Here is a 26,158-nt window from a genome sequence, read left to right on the forward strand (position 1 = left end):
GGTTTCGCAGGTATCGAATGAAGGGCAGAGCCACGGGTCGTAACACATCTGAAATGTAACGTCCACTGCTCAAAGTGCCGTCAATGCGAACAAGAGGTGACCGAGACGTTTAACGAATGGCGCCCCATAATACCATCACGCCGGGTGATACGCCAGTATGGCGATGACGAATACACGCTTCCAATGTGCGTTTGATGTCACCAAACACGAATGCGACCATCATGATGCTGTAAACAGGACGTGAATTCATCCGAAAAAATTACGTTCTGCCATTCGTGCAGCCAGGTTCGTCGTTGAGTACACCATTGCAGGCGCACCTGCCTGTGACGCAGCGTCAAGAGTAAACGGAGTCATGGTCTCCGAGCTGATAGTCCAAGTTGCTGCAAACCTCGTCGAACTATTCGTGCAGATGGTTGTTTTCTTGCAAACTTCTCCATCTGTTGACTCAGGGATCGAGACGTGGGTGCACAATCCGCTACAGCCATGCGGATAAGATGCCTGTCATCTCGACTGCTAGTGATAAGAGGCCGTTGGGATCCAGCATGGCGTTCCGTATTACTCTCCTGATCCCACCGATTCCATATTCTGCTAACAGTAATTGGATCTCGACCAACACGAGTAGCAATGTCGCAATACGATAAACCGCCATCGCGATAAGCTACATTCCGATCGTTATCAATGTCAGAAACGTGATGGTACGCATTTCTCCTCCTTACACGAGGCATCACAACAACGTTTCACCAGGCAACGCCGGTCAACTGCTGTTTGTGTATGAGAAATCGGTTGGAAACTTTGGCTCTGAGCACTATTGGACTTAGCATCTGAGGTCATCAGTCCGGTAGTACTTAGAATTACTTAAACCTAACTAACCTAAGGACATCACACACATCCATGCCAGAGGCAGGCTTCGAACCTGCGACCGTAGCGTCGCGCGGTTCCAGACGGTTGGAAACTTTCCTCATGTCAGCACATTGTAGGTGTCGCCCCCGACGCCAACCCTGTGTAAATGCACTGAAAAGCTAATCATTTGCATATTACGGCATCTTCTTCCTGTCGGTTAAAGTTCGCGTTTATAGCACGTCATCTTCGTGGTGTAGCAATTTTAATGGCCGGTAGTGTACGCGGGGTGTTCAGTAGCTAACGAAACACTTTTTTTTCTTCTAAAACCAGGTTGTTTGTATTGGTGATTCCAATGAATGTTTTTATTCCCCACTCCTTTTTCCACACTGCCCTTTCTTTCAACAGACGTAATCAACGTTCAATGCGACGGTGTTACGCCACATTACTGTGAGGGCCTGTACGTTCGCACTACTCTACTTGTCGATAGCGGAGTTGAAGTCTTGCTACATCAATAGTCTCCCCATCATCGAAGCAGTGCTTCCGCGGAGTGCATCCGTCATTGGGCCAAACAGATGGAAGTCGGACTGATGAAGGTCGAGGGATGCGAGATCCGTGCGATAGGGTACATGAGGAGGAACAGTCCAATGTAGATGTGTGAGGTTCTCTTAAATGCACAGACTTTAATAGAGCCTCACTTTGTTATGGAGAAGGAGAAGTTCGTTTGCATTTTTGTGGCGACGGACGTGCTGAAGTCGTTTGTTCAGATTCACACTTCAGGATTAATAGTAGCACGATGAGGGAAGACATGAAACAGAATAACCTCTTTAGAGGTTCTGAAGACGTCGCCATGACTTTGCCGGCTGTGGGCGCGGTTGTGATCCTTTTCTTCGGACGAGAGGTGGTGTGGCACCAAACCACGGATTGCCGTTTTATTCCCGGTTCGAAGTGATGAACCCGTGTTCCATCGCCTTTGCGATGATTATATTGCGCGGATGATCCTTCGTTGCTCTTTATGGTCTTCTTTTAGGCTTCGAGGAACCCAGTGGATACACACCTCCAACTGGTGGGCGTGTGTATCAGCACTACCAACAGAGACGTCCAGTTGAGCGAGAGAGGGGATTGATTGTGATTTTTCGATCACCTCGACTAAGAGTGTCCACACTTTCAACGCTGCAGGAGTCACGGCTGCGCGCAGCCAGCCAGCACCCGGTACATGGCACAGACTTGCGCGACCTTGTTGTTATCATGACGGACACCTTGCCCGACTCACCTTCCTTTTGTTCACTCCGGGTATCCGTAGACATTCTGCGAGCGCCTATGAATATCTGCGATGCTGTGGTTTCCCGCCAAATGAAACTCAATGACAGCTCTCAGCTTGGATCGCACCCCCGTTGCAGACGCCATTTTGAAGGCAATGTATAGCACCGTCAACTATCGAAACTTCAAGAAACAAGCGGGAATATTCGTCGATACCCCACAACAACTTCTACATTTTTCAACCGATATTGTCCGAGAAAATAATGTTTTCCATTACTTATTGAAAGCCCATCAAGCCGTACGTTTGAACCAAACTGTAAAATCTGTAGTAGCGAAACAGCAAGAAGCATGTGAGCTAGATATGTATTTTATTTTAATATCATATGAGTGCTAGTCAAAGAAGGTAATACTTATAGAAGGAAGCGTCAGAGAGGCTGCAGAAATCCTCAAGGATGAACGTAATTTCAGCAGAGATGACGGCTGTAGGCTTTCGACCCAGTGGCTTCACCCCATCAAGAAGCAAAAAACAATCACCAGTCCACGTAAGCGGTTTGTTAACAACAATATTTTGATAACGCTCCCCGTGTCTCTCACTAATGGCTATTAGTACCCTAATCAATGTACCATCGGTCACGAATAGTGCCTCAAGAATCTTACCCAACAACTCTGTAGATAAAAATGAGGGAGAGCACTTTTATAAGTGTACATTCTACTGATTTTCTAGCATCACCCTCATGGCTCCTGTACATGTTCTCAACGCAACTGGAAGACATCACATCCCGATCTTCCTCACAATCCCATACAACATCTGATAGATAATGTCGGCTGTGCTATTTCCCTCCCCCACCTCCCTCGGCCCTCCCACCCAAAAGAAAAATAAATATGACTGTAGACGTATTAACTGGAACGCCTATCGGGGTTCCTTCCATACGCCAATCGGAAGCTAGCTAATTAATCTGGAAAACCCCAGTTACAACTCACTCCATCCTGCCCCCAAAATACCTTGTCTGAATCCATATCCACCTATATCTCCCCTCACCCAGTTCCCCTGTCCCCACCTCCTTGATCAGTTGAGGAGAATCCCGTCGTCTGTAACGATCCTGCTGCACATACGAGATTATATGACTCTCAGACTCTCTTGTCAACTATAGCGACACAGCGGTAACCCCCTTTATCCACTGAAACATTGGTACAAGCAATAGGCATGCACAAAACTCAGCAACCCATTAAACTTTAACCGATAAGCTCAACTTAGGACTGGAAAACTTTCAACCGCTTCACTGGTACAAATCCTTAACCACGCCGTCATCTCCTCCACAACAACCAAACATTACCATCTCAGTAAGATCAACCTCTCTGCTGTATACCTTGAAGATATCCTCAATGTTGCCAGTGACCCGAACTACCAACACACCGTAGCTCCTTACGCCCACAACTGGTAAAACACAACCATGTCACCTCTTTCTCCAAACTTTAAGTACTTTCACACGACGCAACAAAGCAAGTTAAACACACTACCAACAGCATAGAACAAAGTAACGCTTACCAGCACACCAAACATAGAAACCGCTCGTGACTCATTTACTAAGTGCCATGTTACAGAAATTTCCTCCTCCTACATGCAAACCCTAGCAATTCTGTGTAATGCTATTCCATGTGGTGGTTTAAAAACCGAGCTGCAAATGATTTCCAACATTTAATCCTCTAAACTCACGAACCTCCCAGGGAAACCTCCTCCTCCTATGGGCCCATTAAACCGTTCATTCACCTTCAGCATCGTACTTCATTCTCTACTAACCCAATGCATCCACAAATATTTAGAAATGCAATTCCCAGTTCCTAAAACGTATTGTGACTTCCTTACGAAATACTACATGCACAATCAGCTCCAAAAACTCATCCACATCTTTTCCCTACATCTGAACAAGCATCGTGCTGTCATATGTGTCTCTCACAACCTTTGAAGAGCCTTTTACAGAGTACAGCATTCCGATCTGTTCAAACTGTAAAAATATGCACTTCCCGATAATAGCTTCCTTTCTCATACGTCAACTATTTCGTCGACAACACCGATACTCGAACCCGAATCTTCCATCCATCTACAGGCATGCCTCTCTCCTCATCACTTTTCCTCTGGCTCTCGTATACGGCTGAGACAGAGTAGCGCATCTGCCCCTACTTATCAAGCAATAATAGAACGTACCTTTAGTCGCTTACGTGTCAGACACTTCCAGTTCACCGCTCGTAGCAATCCCATGCGTCTTAGTTATAGTAAAATGCCCATGACAGTCAACGGCAAACTGACTAAAAGGCCATCACAGACTAAATCACTAAAAACCACGAACTTCTGAGTTACATCCTCGCACCGTCATCAACACCGATAAAACTTTAGACAACCTCTCCTCACCTTTCCACGTAACATGGATTTCCACATCTTCGAAATTTTATTAGTCCTACAATGGCATAAATTCCGTTCCACCAAACGTACCCACCTTCCATTTGTTACAGACTTCTGTACCAGTGGATAAATTTCTCCTGGCATCTCTCCTCAGATTTCTCGAACATTTTTGCAAATATACGTACTGTAAAGTCGACGGTCAAAACCCTCCTTCTCCCCAATCCTCTCCAGTTATGGGCTGCTGCCGCACCTATACCGGCACGTCTCACCCTCTTCATTCACATTCTCCATATCGTATCCCATGGCAATTTCATTACGCTTTTCCTCACACAGAAATCCGACCTGCATCCTTGTAGTCTACTTCCTAGAGCACCACACTCGATATATTTTCTTTAGATCAATGGTCCAGTAGCTCTACCAGGCTTCTGCCACACTTCCCTTACTTTCTGCTCCCGTCTCAACTTGCTCACTCCACGTCCCAGCCCGCAATCATCCCCTTCATCACAAACCTAATGACGCATCTTCTGAGTCTCTCGTTTCCCCTCATCCCTCCATTCCCTCTTCTTGCTCATTCAGCATTTACTGGAAGCTCACCTAGATGAACTTGTCAGGTGGAACATCGTCATCATAATCATCCTAGCATCAGACACACTATCACAATCACTTTTGATGGTAAATAAAATAATCGTTTTGATTTTATTTTGATCCTTTCATTACAAACTTTTTAACGGAAAAAAACACTATGTATATATTTTAACATCGTTTGATTCAAGTGCAGCAAGATGGCTACTGCCAGTCCGTATTCCCCCACCCCCTTCACCATGAGATAAGGAATTAAATTATAAAGAAACATAACGATAATGGTTGTTACAGTACGCAGAGGCACTATCTCGTAAATTCAAAATTTAGAATAATGGCAAAATGGTGGTAAGTAACCAAAACACAAACAAGCAAATGATGAAGTGTATAGCGTGTATGTGCTACAAGAAGAAAGTTTAGCAGCTCTTTATGAAAATGAACTTTCTGAAAATAGACTTACTTAAGGGAAACATCCACAGATAAAGATGTGAGTAAAGGACGGAAAAATATAACACAGACTGTATGTAAAATAGAAAATGAAATTTTAGGAATAAAAGAAAAAGGTTAGCAATATAAAGCGTTTGAGAATACGGAATGCAAAAATAGAAGAAGCAACTAGAGCAAAACTGATGGCTTACAAGGTACATTAGCGAAATGAAACAAATATTACTTATGAAGTATATAAAAAGGAAATAACAGGTGCCAAGAAAATAAACAGAAACGCAACCGAGGAGGCATAGGATAAGTTTATAAGTGAGTTAGGGCATAATGTACATGGGAGGCGGCTGATTGTATGTAAATTAATTACTGAATGACTATAAATTAATTAAACACAGGTGCTGAAAGATTAAACGGAATACATGAAAAAAATGGATATAACGTTATAAAAAGTTACGATATAATGAGGATTTGAATGAAACAGAAATGGATAGCTCCCAAGAAAATAAACATTACCAGGTACAAACAGTATTAAGGCCCGTAAAAAAAGGAAGGCACCTGGATTAGACAGAGGAGAATATATAACTTTTTAAATATAGTGGTATAACGTGTAAAGTAAGAATTTCACATCTAATTCTTAAATATTGGGTCCATGGACCCAGTCCATTCCATGTAAACGCAGCCCACAGCATTATGGAGCCATCACCAGCTGACACAACGCCTTGTTGACAACTTGGGTCCACGGCTTCGTAGAGTCTGCGCCACACTCGAACCCTACCATAAATTCATATCAACTGAAATCGGGACTCATCTGACCACGCCACTGTTTTCTATTCTCTAACGTACACCCGATATCATCACCAGCCCAGGAAGGCAGCTGCAGGCGATATCGTGCTCTTAGCAATCGCATTCAGTTGTCTGCTGCCATAGCCCATTAACGACGTATTTCACCGCACTATTCTGAAGGATAGGTTCCTCGTACGTCCGACATGGACTTCTGCAGTTATTTCGTACAAACGTTAATGTCTTCAGTAGTTAAGTCGAGGCCGTTGACCACCGCTTTGAGGTTATGCTTGAAATTTAGTACATTCGTCACCCTCTTGAGGCTGTAGATTTCAGAACACTCAATTCCCTAACAATCTCCGAAATGGAATGTCCCATACATCTAGTTCCAACTATCATTCCGCGTTCAAAGTCTGTTAATTCCTATTGTGCGGCCATAATCACGTCGGAATAGTTTCCACGTGAAACACCTGAGCACAAGCGTCAGCTCCGCCAATGCACCGCCCATTTGTGCCTTGTTTAGTGATACTACAGCCATTTGTTTATGTGCATATCGCTATCCCGTGACTTCTTTCAACTCAGAGTAACTCCAAGGTTGTAAAATTCATCCTCCATTTTAAGAGACTTCTTCATTTCTATGTGCGGTGTGTAGGCCGTTATCTTATATTCGTTGAAGTTCATGTTAGTTACATATTCTCATCAGTCATACAAGATAACAAGAATTTTCTGTAAATGACTGGAGGAAGAAGACCGGAGGCCAACACCAGAAACTGAGAAATAGTCCCTGTTAGATATAACCAGTGCATTGAAATGCAAGATATTTATGTCGGTTAAATTTTTGTTTCGATTTCTGTACATGCTTTCGCCAGATGTAACAGGATGCTATGTGAAGTCCTCCGCATCTTAATAATGTGATAACGTGATAATGGTTGAACTTGTATTTAATATGTAGTCTTGTCGTCCTAGTTTACTAGAATTTATGGTTCCACTGAGAGAGTATATCATTTGAATAATGACTTACTCACCACTATCAGTGAATTTCACCCTCAGTGTCATTTGTAACTTGTGAAGATGGAGTGAATACTGTACATCCCTTGAATACTGTAAGAAATTGTATTGCTTTTCTAACATCTGTATTATAAAATTCGACAGTTTTTAGAGTAGATACACAGAGCCATCTAGGAGTGGTTAGAAGCACATTCATAAAAATGTAGGCTCGTATTCAAGCATCATAGTGTAAGAATCCTAAGTGTTAAAACAAGGAATTGATATTATTTATATCAATTACTTAATACTCTAAATTTTTTTCTGTACAATATGCGATTTTTAACCGGGGAAGATATGTATTGATAAATAGCTAATTTGTAATTTCGCAGTAAGAGAAGCTATTCTTATGCTCACCATGATAAATTGTGACCAAAACCAATTATGTAGCGCAACAGAAGTGGAATAAACGTATGCTTGGTGGAGTGAAGACCGTTACATCATTCGCCATCCGTCGGCTAGGATTTCTTACCATCGCTGTTCATACAGTATGTTACATTGGTTCAAACCCCCTTGTAGCAACGTTGGACACTGTGCTTTGGTAGACAATCAACTGGATGAATTCAGTCTCAGTTTGGTATGAAACAAACCACTGGAATGTCACTAGATGTATGTATTCATACGATCATACAATACTATAAATACGTGGTACGTAAATACAATGATATAAAATTCCATAGTAATTATTCAAATCGTGGGATTTGCTAATTAGGACTACTTGTAATTTTCAAGCACAGGTAGTCATACGGTTAGGAAGAGCTACGAAATTTCCAGCAGCACCTCAACCAGCAGCACAGCAGATGGAGATGGAAAAGAGTGGGTGCCGCCTTTCCTCGACGTGGAAGTTTACAGAAAGCCTAATGGTAAACTGGGCCATAGAGTATTCAGGAAGCCAACCAGTGCTGACAGGTGCCTGCATGCCGCCTCCCATCATCACCCTATGCAGAAGAAATCCACCCTATACACTTTAGCCAAGATAGCTCGCAGGATCAGCGACGATTAACATCTAAAGGGTGAACTACAAAACCTCAAGTCCATTTTTTGTGCCACAGGTTATGGAATGAATGTAATAGATAAAACCATGGCAACAAAGAATGAAGGCAATAGAGGAGAGCATAAGGAAGCACAAAACATCGCTCTATTACCAATTGTTCAAGGTGTCAATGAACGGGTGGGCAAAATTCTCCGAAGCGCAGACATCAAACCTATTTTACGAAGCAGCAACAGAATGAAAGATTTTCTTCGCACAACAATAGATTCACTTGACAAACTACATGCTGCTGGAGTTTACGAAATCAAGCCCGAATGTGGCTTAGTGTATGTAGGCGAGACGGGGCGACCCATCAGCACATGGATATCGGAACACGACAGATACATCCGATTAAGACAGCACACCAAGTCAGCGGTGGCAGAACACCAGGATGAGTGCGCAAACGGACTGATCTTTGTGAATCACGCGTACTGGCGAAGCAGCCATTTACTCTCAGGAGGAAGATTAGAGAGGTATTAGAAATAGCCAAGCCATCGGCCAACATGGTTCAAATGGTTCAAATGGCTCTGAGCACTATGGGACTCAACATCTATGATCATCAGTCCCCTAGAACTTAGAACTACTTAAACCTAACTAATCTAAGGACATCACACAACACCCAGGGCCAACACGAACGGAGAAGACAGGTACCGACTTCCGACGTCTTGACTGCCTGCCGCAATAACAGCGCTACGGGACGATAGCTCACGTGAAGCAACACAGACAGCCGCGAGGGGGGGGGGGGGCGGATGGGGGTACAGGGGGGCGGATGGGGGTACGAGTACTGGCGCGCCTCGGCCGGCGCTAGGAAGCAGGAAAACAACGCCACGTCACAGATGCCGCCTGGTTTTCTTTTCGCCGATTTCCACCTTCACAAGCAGTAATGAAAACACCAATAAAAACGTCGGGTTTCCACCAATGACAAGAAATAATGAAGACACCAATAAAGACATCTGACATCCCCCCCCCCCCTTCATCCTAAACAGCCTATCACAATTAGAAAACAGCCATGTCTGCAGGTATATAAGAAACAGTTTTCTCGTTCAGCCTGACCCCCATAGGCCGTCCTCCTCCTTCGTGAATCCCGCCGTCTATACCATGCATTCCTCCACGCGCAGGACCGGGACACACTACAACGACACCGGCAACTCCTACGACACAAACGAAATTTGCTCGCGACCAAGAAACGCCGGGACTGTCGACAGACATGCACACGCCTTAATGCTACCCTGCTTATTAACTTGTCTAAGTACTGGTCAGATGAGTATCGGGTAATATCAACAGCAGCACAAAATGGTATAACAGGTGTAGGATTCGTTATGAATAGGAAGGTAGGGCAGAGGGTGTGTTACTGTGAACAGTTGAGTGACTGGGCTGTTTTAATCAGAATCGACAGTAGACCAACACCGACAACCATAGTTCAGGTATACATGCCGACGTCGCAAGCTGAAGATGAACAGATACAGAAAGTGTATGAGGATATTGAAAGGGTAATGCAGTATGTAAAGGGGGACGAAAATCTTATAGTCATGGGCGACTGGAAAGCAGTTGTAGGGGAAGGAGTAGAAGAAAAGGTTACAGGAGAATATGGGCTTGGGACAAGGAATGAAAGAGGAGAAAGACTAATTGAGTTCTGTAACAAGTTTAAGCTAGTAATAGCGAATACCCTGTTCAAGAATCACAAGAGGGGGCGGTATACTTGGAAAAGGCCGGGAGATACAGGAAGAATTCAATCAGATTACATCATGGTCAGACAGAGATTCCAAAATCAGATACTGGATTGTAAGGCGTACCCAGGAGCAGATATAGACTCAGATCACAATATAGTAGTGATGAAGAGTAGGCTGAAGTTCAAGACATTAGTCAGGAAGAAGCAATACGCAAAAAAGTGGGATACGGAAGTACTAAGGAATGACGAGATACGTTTGAAGTTCTCTAACGCTATAGATACAGCAATAAGGAATAGCGCAGTAGGCAGTACAGTTGAAGAGGAATGGACATCTCTAAAAAGGGCCATCACAGAAGTTGGGAAGGAAAACATAGGTACAAAGAAGGTAGCTGCGAAGAAACCATGGGTAACAGAAGAAATACTTCAGTCGATTGATGAAAGGAGGGAGTACAAACATGTTCCGGGGAAATCAGGAATACAGAAATACAAGTCGCTGATAATAATAACGACGAGGGAAACTGATTTCCGCGAACGTTGCGGGCCAAACGGAAGCGGACAATATATACCTTCCCCGATTTAAGAAAAGTTACCGAACTGACAGTAATGTTATGAGACAGGTTAGAGACAGGCGTGTGAACGACGCAACGTGTTGTTGCGAAACAAGCGTCAGGTGCGAGCCAGAATGAGTCATCTCCGCCAAGCAGAGCGCTACTTGTTAACAGGCGAGTGGAGCATCAGAGGCCAACGGCCCAGCCTAGCAGAACAGCTGTTCAGAGAGAAGCCGCTAGCAATACGGCAGCATTAGGTACGAACATAGCCGTAAGAGCTGATGAATATATTACGAGTGATAATTCCGTGGCGAAGGAAATAGTAGATGAAACGGTGGAGACACAGAGAGGCGCGGTTAGCAGTGTTAGCAAAAAAGTAAATGGCAAGAATGATCTAGCAGAAGTAACTGATTGGTGTGTGCAGATCGACGATCTGTACAAGGGCCTAAAGCAATGTGAGTGGGAGGATTTTAAGAAGGAGTATGAGGCAAGGGAGTTGATTAATGAAAAAGGAGATAATAGGGACGTCGATAAGGTGACGTGGCCCAAAGTTGAAGAGGAGAGAGTAAACAGCGCCGCGCTGAGTACGCGTGCTGCCGATAGGACGATGATTAAAGATAGGAAGGAATTGGAGGATGAAATATTAAGCATTGACGAGGAAGTAACTTCTGTTAACGATCCGCCAACAGTACGAGCTGCTACCGAAAAGCACCGTGAGGAAGCAGCAGGTAATTACCTGAAAGTAATTGAAGTCCACGGAGATTACACGAAATATGAATTAACAGTAGATGTGAGTAAAGCTGATAATGAGGACGTTTTGCCGAAGGAGGATACTGAGTTAAAATCTAAACCTGACGAAAACGCAGAGGAAGAACTTAGTGCCTGTCTCAGAAAAGCCTTTATGTTAGAACCTGAAAGCGATCCAGAATGGTCGGATTCTGACGATAGTTCAGATGACGAATATTTCGGTACTAGCGAAAATAATGGGGATACAGTTAATTGCGATATTGTATCTATTGATGATGAAGTTTCAAAACAAAACCCAGATGTTGAAACTGAACAAAGAAAGAAAGAGCCGCCGGATGACTCAATGTTTATTTTACAACGAGTTCAAGTAAGCAAAGACTTTGAACTCCAGAAACCGAAAAATCCGCCAGATATAATTGGTTCACAGGTCAGGAACGTATCTTGGGACAATGTCACAGTCGGCCAAGGTGCGTTACGGTAAAAACAGGAAGGGGCATGATTTAGAGTCTGGGGCAGATTCATATCGGATTTCGAGAATGTCATGAACACAGTACGTCATGAAACTACTGGGTTCCCACCGGAAGAAATTTTGTTAGGTAGCAGGAGTAAAAGTTTAATTGAAGAAAAACTAGAGTTTCCACCTTGTACAAGTTTGGGGTTGAGTCAAAAGAAAGAATTAGTCAGAAATAGGGCAAAGCAAAAAGCTGAATCGAGATCTAAAAGACATGATAAAAATCTGAAAGTTTCAAAGTTTAAAATTGGGGATTATGTTCTTTTGAAAACCCACGAAAAGTCTAGTGAACTGAACCATGAAATTTCCAAATTCAAATATATTCATAATGGACCGTATATAATACAGAACATTCCACACGATAATGCTTACTACCTGATCTACCCAAAATCCAAAAGACCTTTAGGTGTAAGAAATGTTGTGGACCTGAAACTGTATTTTCCTAGGAATGAGTGACATAAGTACACTCAGAAAGCAATTTGCAGTAAATGTGCTGTATCCTATGCTGAAACTAATTTATTCTAAATGTAACTAATCTTTGTAAATATATGTGTACCAATATCAGTGTGCTAATGTACTTACGTGAGTTTCAGATTACCAAATGTACTGTATATGTAAAGATGTATGGAGAAAAGGGCTGAAAAGAAATAGCAAATGCTGCAAGCCAAATAAAAGATTGGACTGCCAAAAACCAAAGTGGGCAGTATATGAGTCATAATGTGAAGGACTGCCAAATAACAAAGAGGGCAGATGAATAGTCAAACGAGAATTGTAAGTGTGGTACAGCAGATGTGATAAAATGATGCGAAATAGACTGCCGAAATCTGAAAATGCACACGGGCGCGGCACGGCATAACGGGCTCAGCAATACAGTCGGAGTTGGGCATCGGTCTGAGGAACACGTTCCGGATCGAGGAGGCTATCTTGGAAAAAGTGGTTTCATTGAGCCTCGGATGTGCCGTTTCCGACGACTATACAGCATGGCTATATTCTATAGGCACTGAATTGAAAAGGATTGCGACGCTAAGAAGAAGCAAAGTGCCGAAACAGCAAGAGCCATAGCTGTGATTGTATGTGTGCTGTGCGCCTCGCCATCTCGCTGTCCGCCAACCGCCGCATCGACTCGAACAGGTTGAATCTTTAGAATTGTATTCGTGTGGACCAGTGTTAATTTTGTTCCTGACTATTCAATAATAACTTATCTTTACCAGAACTGCCCTATCAATTAATTATCCTCATCACTAACCGAGACAGGGTCCTTTCCACATGTTGTGCAATCCGGGTGTCCCGAAATGAAAATTTAAAGTTTATGTTAATAAGAACTACTTGCAGACCTATCTATGCTAGAAAGATGTTTAAGGAGCTTTATTGTTAATGAAAATATAAGCAAAGAACAAAGGTCTGACAAAGTTGGAAGATAATTTTGGAATTGGTTTAGTAATGAAGCTTAAATAATTTGAGACAAAAATAATGGTAGTTAAATGAGGAAGTAATAAGACTAAAGGAGTAGTAACTCATATTTTGTAAATCTTGAGTGCTTAATGTTTCCAATAGTTAATAGTTTCAACACAGTGATCATAACAGTTTCAGGGTCCCCCCCCCCCCCTTCCACTCTTTTCTTTTCTATTCATTTAAATTCTGGAGTGTACTGAACTGATTTGGCCTGCAAAGTTAAAGTCAATATAAAACCTAAATTTATCAGTGTTTACTCTTATTAAAATTGACATTGTATGTGTGTTTCAAAAGTGCTATTTCTAGGGTAATCTATGCCTGATTTCAGTCCGATCGATAGACAAAATGCAGTTTGTAGTAATCATTATAGTGTAATGTTGTGTATTTACAGCTTGTCCAAATTAGTACAGAAAGGGAAAATATTAGTTCAGTAGATTTTTCAGGTTCTAAAATTTACCATATAATGCAGTATTACTACGTGTTGTTATGCTTGTACGTATATCCACTTGTACAAGGAAGAAACTCACTTAATGCCTAATTAGGCTGGCGACCGTATTATTAACAATTGGTAGCATCTGCTGTGTATGTTTCTTGCCCGTCCTAACGTGTAGTTGCTTTCTATACTTACTTGACGTATTATTGTTGTTACTGAGTAGGTGAAAGTCCTATTTTGCCTCCATCCAGATACACGCGGTCAACATATTTACTAAAATCCTTTATTATAAGGTAAAGCCCGTCAACTTTTCATAGTACAGGCTTTAAAGAGTTAACTACGCCAGAGCGGAGACGTTACAAATTCCGGAGACGGCAAGAGCTGACAAGTGCGAGAATTATCGCACAATCAGCTTAACAGCTCATGCATCGAAGCTGCTTACAAGAATAATATACAGAAGAATGGAAAGGACAATTGAGAATGCGCTAGGTGACGATCAGTTTGGCTTTAGGAAAAGTAAAGGGACGAGAGAGGCAATTCTGACGTTAGGGCTAATAATGGAAGCAAGGCTAAAGAAAAATCAAGACAACTTCATAGGATTTGTCGACCTGGAAAAAGCGTTCGACAATATAAAATGGTGCAAGCTGTTCGAGATTCTGAAAAAAGTAGGGGTAAGCTATAGGGAGAGACGGGTCATTAACAATATGTACAACAACCAAGAGGGAATAATAAGAGTGGACGATCAAGAACGAAGTGCTCGTATTAAGAAGCGTGTAAGACAAGGCTGTAGCCTTTCGCCCCTACTCTTCAATCTGTACATCGAGGAAGCAATGATGGAAATAAAAGAAAGATTCAGGAGTGGAATTAAAATACAAGGTGAAAGGATATCAATGATACGATTTGCTGATGACATTGCTATCCTGAGTGAAAGTGAAGAAGAATTAAATGATCTGCTGAACGGAATGAACAGTCTAATGAGTACACAGTATGGTTTGAGAATAAATCGGAGAAAGACGAAGGTAATGAGAAGTAGTAGAAATGAGAACAGCGAGAAACTTAACATCAGGATTGATGGTCACGAAGTCAATGAAGTTAAGGAACTCTGTTACCTAGGCAGTAAAATAACCAACGACGGACGGAGCAAGGAGGACATCAAAAGCAGACTCGCTATGGCAAAAAGGCATTTCTGGCCAAGAGAAGTCTACTAATATCAAATACCGGCCTTAATTTGAGGAAGAAATTTCTGAGGATGTACGTCTGGAGTACAGCATTGTATGGTAGTGAAACATGGACTGTGGGAAAACCGGAACAGAAGAGAATCGAAGCATTTGAGATGTGGTGCTATAGACGAATGTTGAAAATTAGGTGGACTGATAAGGTAAGGAATGAGGAGGTTCTACGCATAATCGGAGAGGAAAGGAATATGTGGAAAATACTGATAAGGAGAAGGGACACGATGATAGGACATCTGCTAAGACATGAGGGAGTGACTTCCATGGTACTAGAGGGAGCTGTAGAGGGCAAAAACTGTAGAGGAAGACAGAGATTGGAATACGTCGAGCAAATAATTGAGGACGTAGGTTGCAAGTGCTACTCTGAGATGAAGAGGTTAGCAGAGGAAAGAAATTCGTGGCGGGCCGCATCAAACCAGTCAGTAGACGACAAAAAAAAAAAAAAAAAACTGGTTAGCCTTCGGCCGCTGTACCGGATCTACACCCCCCCCCCCCCCTACTACCCTCTCCGCCATGATGACCACCCGTTTTCTGATAACCATAGTAAGACTAACCATTTTGCTTCCTACCTATTCAATACCTTTACTATCCCTAATGAGCCCCAGTTCGATTACACCTTCTGGCCTGATGTCCGTGATCGAACTGACACCTCTGCCTCCCCACTCGCTTCTGGCTTCCAATACTTGGACAACATTACACACACTGAACTGAACAGCCCCAGTCGCCACTCTAGATATCATAGCTATACTGCGCAAGTAACACAACACCGCTCCCAGTCACGACTGTGTTACCTACCGTCACCTCCGTGAAGCTACCGCCTCCTTCCTCTCCACCCTGGTCAGTGGTATTGTCCACTGGCTTCTACCCCGGCCTGTGGAAAACCTCCCGGATCCTGATGTTCCTGAAACCCGACAAACCGCCTTCTGCTGTTTCATCCTACCGCCCCGTCAGCCTAACCTCGGCCTTCAGCAAGGTCCTGGAATCCATCCTCAGCCGACGCATTTACCGTCACCTCCACCATCTCTGCCTACTTCCCACTACCCAATGTGGCTTTTGGCCATCCTTCTCTGCCGATGACCTTCTCCTTCATCTCACTCACCACCTCTCTGAACAATTAAATTCCCGTAGTCCCACCATCTTCCTTTCTCTCGACCTTGAGCGTGCCCAGACCGTGTATGACGTTCTGTTCTTCTCTTCAAGCTCCAAACCTTCGCTCTTCCTATTAACCACGTTCGTCTGACAGCCTCCTTCCTTTCTCACCGTGCTTCCTATGTCACCATACGGGCTCCTACACTTTCCAAACCTCCACCGGTGTGCCCCAAGGTTCCGTCCTCTTCCCTCTTCTCTACCTTCTCCAGTACGCCAATGACACTGCCTTCCTTGCCCTCACTCCCACCCTGCAACGCTCCCAGCACCTTCTCCAATCCCATCCTGACCGGTTAATCACTTGGTGTATCCAGTGGCTGCTCAGAGTCAATCCTTCCAAAACCCTGGTAATCATTGTAGGCAAAACCACCACTTCCTTCCGCCTCCTTGATTTTTATGTCACCATCTATGGTTTTCCAAATCACCTCACTCCCACCCTCAAGTACCATGGTGTTACCCTTGACCATCTCTGGACGATCCAAGCCAAGGCACGCTCCCGACTCCACCTCCTCAAACACCTCTCTGGCCGCACATGGGGTCTGGACCCCTCCACCATCCTCCACATTTATAAATCCCTCATCTGCCACATCCTCTGCTATGCCCATCCCTCACCTCTCATTTACTGTAAGTCCCTCAAAATCCTTGAACGCCACGCATTTCGCCTCGCTTATCCCAGTCGTATTTCTTCTCCTCTCCCCTTCTTTCCCCTCGTCTGTCCAGGTACCCCCCCCCCCCCCCCCCCCGCCATCTGCTCTTGGCTGTGAGTGTTCAGTGTTGTGCATTTACGAAGTGTTGCAAACGGAAATCATACTGTCGCTGGGTGTGACTTATATGTCTCTTGCGGACAGAAACCAGTCTGTAGCCGTGTTTTTTGATTTTCTATTTTACCTGTCTGCTTCCTGTGTATTTTATTAGTATCGCCAACCCTTTGTTTTGTGTTTTAACTTTTGACAATTTCTCAGTTTTACAATTTAAGTTTCTGTTTTATCGTTTTATTGTTTCTTATCTTCTTATGTTTTAAAAATTCTGTAGGCTGAAGAGCAGCGCACTAAGCTGCTGCCAGCCCGCCCACTTCGAGGGGGAATCGAAATTCAATACAGTGACCGAAACGTCAGTAGTTTTATATATATTGGCAGTGCGGTCACAAACCCAGAAAGATTTTATTGAGTGTACACACATTGTCCCAAAATGTAAACCAAATAACATTCCAGGCCACTGGAGATGCCTTACGGAGAGTAAAAGCAAAACGGGTATGACAGAAAAATTGTGTTTGAGAGCGGTTCTAGGCGCTTCAGTCTGGAACCACACGACCGCTACGGTCCCAGGTTCGAATCCTGCCTCGGGCATGGATGTGTGTGATGTCCTTAGGTTAGTTAGGTTTAAGTAGTTCTAATTTCTAGGTGACTGATGACCTCATATTTTAAGTCCCATAGTGCTCAGAGCCATTTGAACCATTCAGTTGTAGTTAGACCATCACCAAGTAAATATTAACAATATACCGTAATATTACAAGCAGCTGAGGAAGACAGGACTACTGAAGTTGAAGATGTCAACCCTTCGTTGGTTATTCAATCTTTTGTCATGGTCACCTCCCGTTGGCAATTCCCTCCAGGAGATCTGAATGGGGGACTATTCTGGATTCTTTTGAAAATGGCGAGACCTTGTTGACACTTTTCCAATTAGCGGCCACATGTCCTATGGATACACGTTACGCATCTTTAATGCAGTGGTCTCCATTACCTTTTTCATCCTCACGCCCTTCATCGTTGCTGATTCTTCCACCTTTAGGGGCAGTTTCCCACCCCAAGGACCTCTATCCAGTTCTCCACAGTCTTTGTGAAGGCCGTTGACAGAATGAGGATGACTTCTTATGCCGGAAGTCTTCGTCCGCCAGCGCTGACTGTTAATCAAAATTTATGTGATGGCGGGTTTCGAACCTGCGACCGAGAACCTTTTGATTACCAACCGAAGTCCCTCCCCCCCCCCCCCCATTTTTTTTAGTTTTCTTCTCATTTTGTTCGTTGTTCGTTCTATCTGCTCAGGGCAGACGTCCCATGACGCTTGTTCATGTTCATCGTTTACCCATTAACTCAGTTTTTTTATTACACAAGGCCGTTAATCGTCTGACCGAACATGCTGAGCTACCGTTCTGGCACCCCTAGACCACTTGTGATGTTACACGATGCCATGGAACATGTTTTTCTCTACTAAACATATGGAAAAGGTGAATCTCCACAAAAAAGGAAAAATTAAAGAAATCCCACGGCTTTATCTAAATATGTCGCTGATTCAAATAGCTGAAAGTCGAGACAACTTACCCAAATAACATAAGAGTCTCAGCCTGATCATGCGATCTTGAGAATGATATTTAATGTTACCGAGTGGTTATGATTGACACAGGAGGAATATTGGTTCCGATTTTTACCACCAGGTAAAAATGTTGCTCTTTGAATGCAAGGAAAAACATATAGAAATGTTTATGTATTTAATGGACTAGGAACGGGACACAGGCAGACAGTCAAACAAGTGAGAGAGGCATAGTTTGGATTTTATTGTTAACGATTACTTACACAATTTGTTCAACATCAGCACCAGGGTCGTCGACGCGATTCTGTACAGCGCCAGATTTGCACCTGGTGACCAAAATTGGAACTAACTTTCTTCCAGTGTAAAGAAGCTCCTCATTAAAGCATTTGCATACCTGCCAAGTTTCGCAGCCGTACGATAAGTACAGTCCACATTGGACATCTGTGAGTGTCTGCACTTTAATTATAACAACACGATGTCAGAAAATTAACCCCATCGTACATATAAGGGTACATTTGCACAAAGCAAGTTGCTGACCCTACCGAACAGGAGACTGGAGCTTACCTCTGGGAAGAGCGTGTCTAGAGGTACTCCAGCGTGGCGTTCCAGCAGGATGGAGGCGGCGTGGAAGGCGGCGAGTGTGCGCAGCGTGAGGCGGCAGTGTTCCAGGTCCAGCGGCGCGCGGCTGTCCAGCACCTGGAACGCCTGGGCCGATAGGTCCTCGAGCAGCACCAGGTCGGGCCGCGTCAGTAGGCACCGCGGCGCCCACGCGGGCGAGTCTGCCGGCTGCGGGCAGCCAATAGCGTCACGGGCAATGAGCGTGGTGAATCATCACCGGTCACTGTGTTGCCAGCTAACCACGAGCCCCTGAATGCAGAAGGAGCGTGGTGTTTGCAATCTGAATGGCATACCTTGCAGTGCAGAGTGGCTGTTCTGAACAAACTGATATAATATGTAATTCTCTTTTAGAAGACCTGATGTTTTTGTTGCTATTTGAGCCGTGGTAAAAATTGCTGTTTTGAAGAGCGCGCCGAAGCGCGTAGTGTGAAGCAGTCGCCCTCCGTTTCTGACGGTGGCACCGCTGTGGCAATCGCAGCTTTGGTGTCTCCCTCTGGTGGGAAAGAGGAAAGGAAGCCTGTTCACGTGCACTTAAGGGGCGCTATGAGCTTGTCACTAAGCAGTCTGGGTAAGTCTCTCGTCTCCAGCTTGCTAGTCTGTCTCTCGTCCGCAGTTGTGAGGCAGTTAGTGTCTGTCTGTCGTCCGGAGTGCTAGTATGTCTTTCGTTCGGATCAACCTTTAAAGCCGGCAAAATGAGAGTCTTTCCACACTGCCAGTAAGAGAACTCAGCGTGTGGTCGTCCGGTCGGGGCTTAGTTCCCGCATCTGAGTCTGCGCTTTAGGCCGCCAGTGTGCTCGAATTTACTCAGGCAATGGTCATTGGCAGTTGGATCGATCGGTTGGTCGGTCGCGCACTGAGACACTAGATGATTTGTCCGCCTTGAGCGTCGGCGCATGTGAGGTCGCCTCGTGAGTCCAGTGGGCCGCGTCGTATAGTGAGGGTTAGTGGCTTCGCGGTCGACACGAGAACAACGGGAGTGATACCACGACATCGGGCTGCCCGGGGCGAGCTGCGACGCCGTGAGGCGGCAGATCGGCGCGCCTTCCTGCGTCTGTTGAACCCGCTGGCAGCGGACGGTTCGGGAGAGCGATTTGGGGGTCCCGCGCCAAGTCTTCGTGAGAGATCTCAGTTGTTTTTTTTTTTTGGTCATCAGTCTACTGTCTGGTTTGATGCGGCCCGCCACGATTTCCTTTCCTGTGCTAACCTCTTCATCTCACAGTAGCACTTGCAGCCTACGTCCTAAATTACTTGCTTGACGTATTCCAATCTCTGTCTCTCTCTACAGTTTTTGCCCTCTACAGCTCCCTCTAGTACCATGGAAGTCATTCCCTCATGTCTTAGCAGATGTCCTATCATCGTGTCCATTCTCCTTATCAGTGTTTTCCACATATTCCTTTCCTCTCCGATTCTGCGTAGAACCTCCTCATTCCTTACCTTATCAGTCCACCTAATTTTCAACATTCGTCTATAGCACCACATCTCAAATGCTTCGATTCTCTTCTGTTCCGGTTTTCCCAAAGTCCATGTTTCACTACCAAACGATGCCATACTCCAGACGTACATCCTCAGAAATTTCTTCCTCAAATTAAGGCCGGTATTTAATATTAGTAGACTTCTCTTGGCCAGAAATGCCTTTTTTGCCATAGCGAGTCTGCATTTGATGTCCTCCTTGCTCCGTCCGTCATTGGTTGTTTTACTGCCTAGGTAACAGAATTCCTTAACTTCATTGACTTCGTGACCATCAATCCTGATGTTAAGTTTCTCGCTGTTCTCATTTCTGCTACTTCTCATTACCTTCGTCTTTCTCCGATTTACTCTCAAACCATACTGTGTACTCATTAGACTGTTCATTCCGTTCAGCAGATCATTTAATTCTTCTTCACTTTCACTCAGGATAGCAACGTCATCAGCGAATCGTATCATTGATATCCTTTCACCTTGTATTTTAATTCCACTCCTGAATCTTTCTTTTATTTCCATCATTGCTTCCTCGATGTACAGATTGAAGAGTAAGGGCGAAAGGTTCAAAAATGGCTCTGACCACTATGGGACTCAAATGCTAGAACTTAGAACTACTTAAACCTAACTAACCTAAAGACATCACAGACATCCATGCCCGAGGCAGGATTCGAACCTGCGACCGTAGCGGTCGTGCGGTTCCAGACTGTAGCGACTTTAACCGCTCGGCCACTCCCGCCGGCAAGGGCGAAAGGCTACATCTACTTAATACGAGCACTTCGTTCTTGATCATCCACTCTTATTATTCCCCCTTTGTTGTTGTACATATTGTATATGACCCGTCTCTCCCTATAGCTTACCCCTACTTTTTTCAGAATCTCGGACAGCTTGCACCATCTTATATTGTCGAACGCTTTTTCCAGGTCGACAACTCATATGAAAGTGTCTTGATTTTCCTTTAGCCTTGCTTTCATTATTAGGCGTAACGTCAAAATTGCCTCTCTCGTCTCTTTACCTTTCCTAAAGTCAAACTAATCGTCACCTAGCGCATTCTCAGTTTTTTTTCCCATTCTTGTGCATATTATTCTTGTAAGCAGCTTCGATGCATGAGCTGTTAAGCTGATTGTGCAATATTTCTCGCACTTGTCAGCGCTTGCCGTCGTCGGAATTGTGTGGATGATGCTTTTCCGAAAGTCAGATGGTATATCGCCAGACTCATATATTCTACACACCAACGTGAATAGTCGTTTTGTTGCCACTTCCCCCAATGATTTTAGAAATTTTGATGGAATGTTATCTAACCCTTCGGCCTTATTTGACCGTAAGTCTTCCAAAGCTATTTTAAATTCCGATTCTAATACTGGATCCCCTATCTCTTCTAAATCGAATCCTGTTTCTTCTTCTATCACATCAGACAAATCTTCACCCTCATAGAGGCTTTCAATGTATCCTTTCCACCTATCCGCTCTCTCCTCTACATTTAACAGTGGATTTCCGGTTGCACTCTTAATGTTACCACCGTTGCTTTTAATGTCACCAAAGGTTGTTTTGACTTCCCTCTATGCTGAGTCTGTCCATCAGACAATCATATCTTTTTCGATGTCTTCACATTTTTCCTGCAGCCATTTCGTCTTAGCTTCCCTGCACTTCCTATTTATTTCATTCCTCAGCGACTCGTATTTCTGTATTCCTGATTTTCCCGGAACGTGTTTGTACTTCCTCCTTTCATCAATCAGCTGAAGTATTTCTTCTCTTACCCGTGGTTTCTTCGCAGCTACCTTATTTGTACCTATGTTTTCCTTCCCAACTTCTGTGATGGCCCTTTTTAGAGATGTCCATTCCTCTTCAACTGTCCTGCCTATTGCGCTATTCCTTATTGCTGTATCTATAGCGTTAGAGAACTTCAAACGTATCTCGTCATTCCTTAGTACTTCCGTATCCCACTTCTTTGCGTATTGATTCTTCCTGACTAATGTCTTGAACTTCAGCCTACTCTTCATCACTACTATATTGTGATCTGAGTCTATATCTGCTCCTGGGTACGCCTTACAATCCAGTATCTGATTTCGGCATCTCTGTCTAACCATGATGTAATCTAATTGGAATCTTCCCGTATCTCCTGGCCTTTTCCAAATATGCCTCCTCCTCTTGTGATTCTTGAACAGGGTATTCGCTATTACTAACTGAAACTTGTTACAGAACTCAATTAGTCTTTCTCCTCTTTCATTCCTTGTCCCAAGCCCATATTCTCCTGTAACCTTTTCTTCTACTCCTTCCCCTACAACTGCATTCCAGTCGCCCATGCCTATTAGATTTTCGTCCCCCTTTACAAACTGCATTACCCTTTCAATATCGTTATACACTTTCTGTATCTGTTCATCTTCAGCTTGCGACGTCGGCATGTATACCTGAACTATGGCTGTCGGTGTTGGTCTGCTGTCGATTCTGATTAGAACAACCCGGTCACTGAACTGTTCACAGTAACACACCCTCTGCCCTACCTTCCTATTCATAACGAATCCTACACCTGTTATACCATTTTGTGCTGCTGTTGATATTACCCGATACTCATCTGACCAGGAATCCTTGTCTTCCTTCCACTTCATTTCACTGACCCCTACTATATCCAGATTGAGCCTTTGCATTTCCCTTTTCAGATTTTCTAGTTTCCCTACCACGTTCAAGCTTCTGACATTCCACGCCCCGACTCGTAGAACGTTATACTTTCGTTGATTATCGAATCTTTTTCTCATGGTAACCTCCCCCTTGGCAGTCCCCTCCCGGAGATGCGAATGGGGGACTATTCCTGAATCTTTTGCCAATGGAGAGATCATCATGACACTTCTTCAGTTACAGGTCACATGTCCTGTGGATACACGTTACGTGTCTTTAATGCAATGGTTTCCATTGCCTTCTGCATCCTCATGTCGTTGATCATCGCTGATTCTTCCCCCTTTAGGGGCATTTTCCCACCCCTAGGACAAGAGAGTGCACTGAACCTCTATCCGCTCCTCCGCCCTCTTTGACAAGGCCGTTGGCAGAATGAGGCTGACTTCTTATGCCGGAAGTCTTCGACCGACAATGCTGATTATTTATCAAAATTTAGGCAGTGGTGGGGATCGAATCCGGGACCGAAGACGGTTAGATTATGAATCAAAGACGCTACGCCTAGACCACGGGTCGTTCGGATCTGCCTCTGTCATGTTTGTCGGATTTGGTGTGTTAACGAATTTATTGCTTGGAGTGTAATGGCCTAATGCCTGAAATATGTTTTGATCTTTCCTATCATCTTGAGAGGCGGTATCTGTGTACTGCAGAGCATCTTAACTTGTTTGGCCAATCTTGTAGAATTTTATATAAGATTGTATTCCATGGACTTTCATTTAAATGATCATTTTAGTATATAAAGTTGCCACCCCACCCTTTCACCGTAAGACTTTTCTTAGAAGTTAAAATCAAGTTGCACGTTTGGTGGCAAAATTAATGTTTTAATTGTTAGTGTTTTGTACCATTTCCACCCCTCCTGCGGGGGTGCATAGGTCGTGTGCTTGTGTAAATTGTTAAAACTTTTAGTGTAAAGTAATCTGGTGTGTTGCAGATCTGCACCAGTGTAGTCTTTCAGAGGCTGTTGTGAGCGGTCGTAACTACGGCCGTGTCAGAAGGCAGTGGCAAGGTTCTCTGCCCGAAAGCTCATACCGTCAAAACTTGTTTCTTTCTGCCTCTGAATAAATTGTAACTTGATATTTAGAGGGTGCTTTCTGATTATAATTTTAAATCTTCTTCTTTAAAAAAAAATGCTTTTAGACACTATTAAAGTGAATAAATTGCCATTTGTTAAAAGGCATTTGATTAAATGGCTCTGAGCACTATGGGACTTAACATCTGAGGTCATCAGTCCCCTAGAACTTAGAACTACTTAAACCTAACTAACCTAAGGACATCACACACATCCATGCCCGAGGCAGGATTCGAACCTGCGACCGTAGCGGCCTCGCGTTCCTGACTATAGCGCCTAGAACCGCTCGGCCACTTCGGCCCGCGGAATTTGATTATGATTTCATCAGTTACTCCTTGGCAACTACTTCCACGCTTACATAGTGTGATTAAATGTGTTAATCTTGCCGGCCGGTGTGGCCGAGCTCTTCTAGGTGCTTCAGTCGAGAACCGCGCGACCGCTACGGTCGCCGGTTCGAATCCTGCCTTGGGCATGGTCGTGTGTGATGTCCTTAGGTTAGTTAGGTTTAAGTAGTTCTAAGTTCTACGGGACTGATGACCTCAGATGTTACGTTCTATAGTGGTCAGAGCCATTTGAACCATTTTGTTAATGTTCTTGATGAATCGCTAGTAAATAAAATAAGTTCTTAAGAATATGCTTTGAAAATAATTCACGGTTCACTATTATTGTTTTGTTGTCATTGCCCACACCGAAGAGTGGCTCAAAGTTATTCTCCGCGCTAGTTTCCCCTCTGTAAGCCCCTTCAGTTCTCCTCATTTACTGGACATTCTCTGTGTATTCAAAGCTTTCTCTCTCCCTACAGCTTTTATTTCCACACTTCCATCCATTACCAAATGATGATACAGTAAGATGTGTCCCATCAACCGATACCTTCTTTTAGTCACGTCTTCCATTTTGTCTCCAATTTCTTCTTCTGTCATGTCATCAGACATTTGCTCCGTTTGGTTAGGCGTTCAGTGTCCCTTTTCCAGCTAACCACTCTCTTTGCTTAGGTGTGAAATTGCTCTTGCGTTCTCAATGTTAACTTTACTATATGCTGAATCAGGCTTTTACGTTAATTAAGATGACAAGTTGAGGCACAGCAGAAATAATTAATCGCTATAGTACGATGCAGAGTCATTTGTACCAGGGCTACTCGCTGATTAAGGTCAGAACGATGGCAAAAAGGAAACCACAGTGAATGTCCGATGAAGCTTTCATCAGATGTTTTGGGCAGTGTCTCTGTATGTCCGTCAGTCGCATCACGTCGCCCTTTAATGAGCACATAAAGACGCGTAGTCTTCCGCCAAGTATGGATGCCTGCTGCGAGATTTCACCTGATTTCGTGCAGCCCAAATAACTTAACTGTTACGCATTTCTTTCTTAATGACAGTTTTCGCCCGCAAATTACAGCTGCAATGAAGTCGCATCTGCAGCGTTTCCGACGAGAAGTGTTCAATTACCCATCACACCGTCCGGCCTTGCCTTCGTCTTAGTTTCATCTCTGCTCACAAGAACCGCTGGCTACGAAGACAACGCCGTGAATACCAGCTTAGATAAATGGTGGAGAGCACAGGCAGCTGCCTTCTATGATGATTCTACTGGAAAGTTAGGACAACGCTAAGACAGATGTCTAAGCCGGAGCGCAAATGTTTCAAAATGTTTTACTGCTCATAATGATAATCAAAGCGTGATCTGTGGTAGTACATTGGAGAAGATAAATTATTTCCCAAGATCGTTAGTAATAAACTTTATTGGTAATAATTGTAACCGTCTTCAGACCTCGAAAGCGTTTACAGAGTGTGACTATGTACAAAACAATTGTAATATGGAGTATCAGGTACAATATAAATGAAAAAGCAGAAGAACAAGATATCGCGACAGACAGGTTATGGTATATGTCTTAAAATACCAGTACAAGAACCGTTTCTCGTGAACTGGTAAGAACGTAAC

At 43.9% G+C, this 26,158-nt stretch overlaps 1 protein-coding gene across 1 annotated transcript in view; it reads right to left on the minus strand.

The window, feature by feature from the left end:
* Positions 1–26,158, minus strand: part of LOC124798963 — a 75,093-nt gene that overhangs the window by 39,540 nt on the left and 9,395 nt on the right. Inside the window, exon 2 of the mRNA XM_047262498.1 lies at positions 18,979–19,200. Coding sequence (XP_047118454.1) covers positions 18,979–19,200 — 222 coding nt within the window. The remainder of the gene's footprint in view (positions 1–18,978; positions 19,201–26,158) is intronic.

This window comes from Schistocerca piceifrons, chromosome 5 (genome assembly GCF_021461385.2).
Source record: "Schistocerca piceifrons isolate TAMUIC-IGC-003096 chromosome 5, iqSchPice1.1, whole genome shotgun sequence".
NCBI lineage: Eukaryota > Metazoa > Arthropoda > Insecta > Orthoptera > Acrididae > Schistocerca > Schistocerca piceifrons.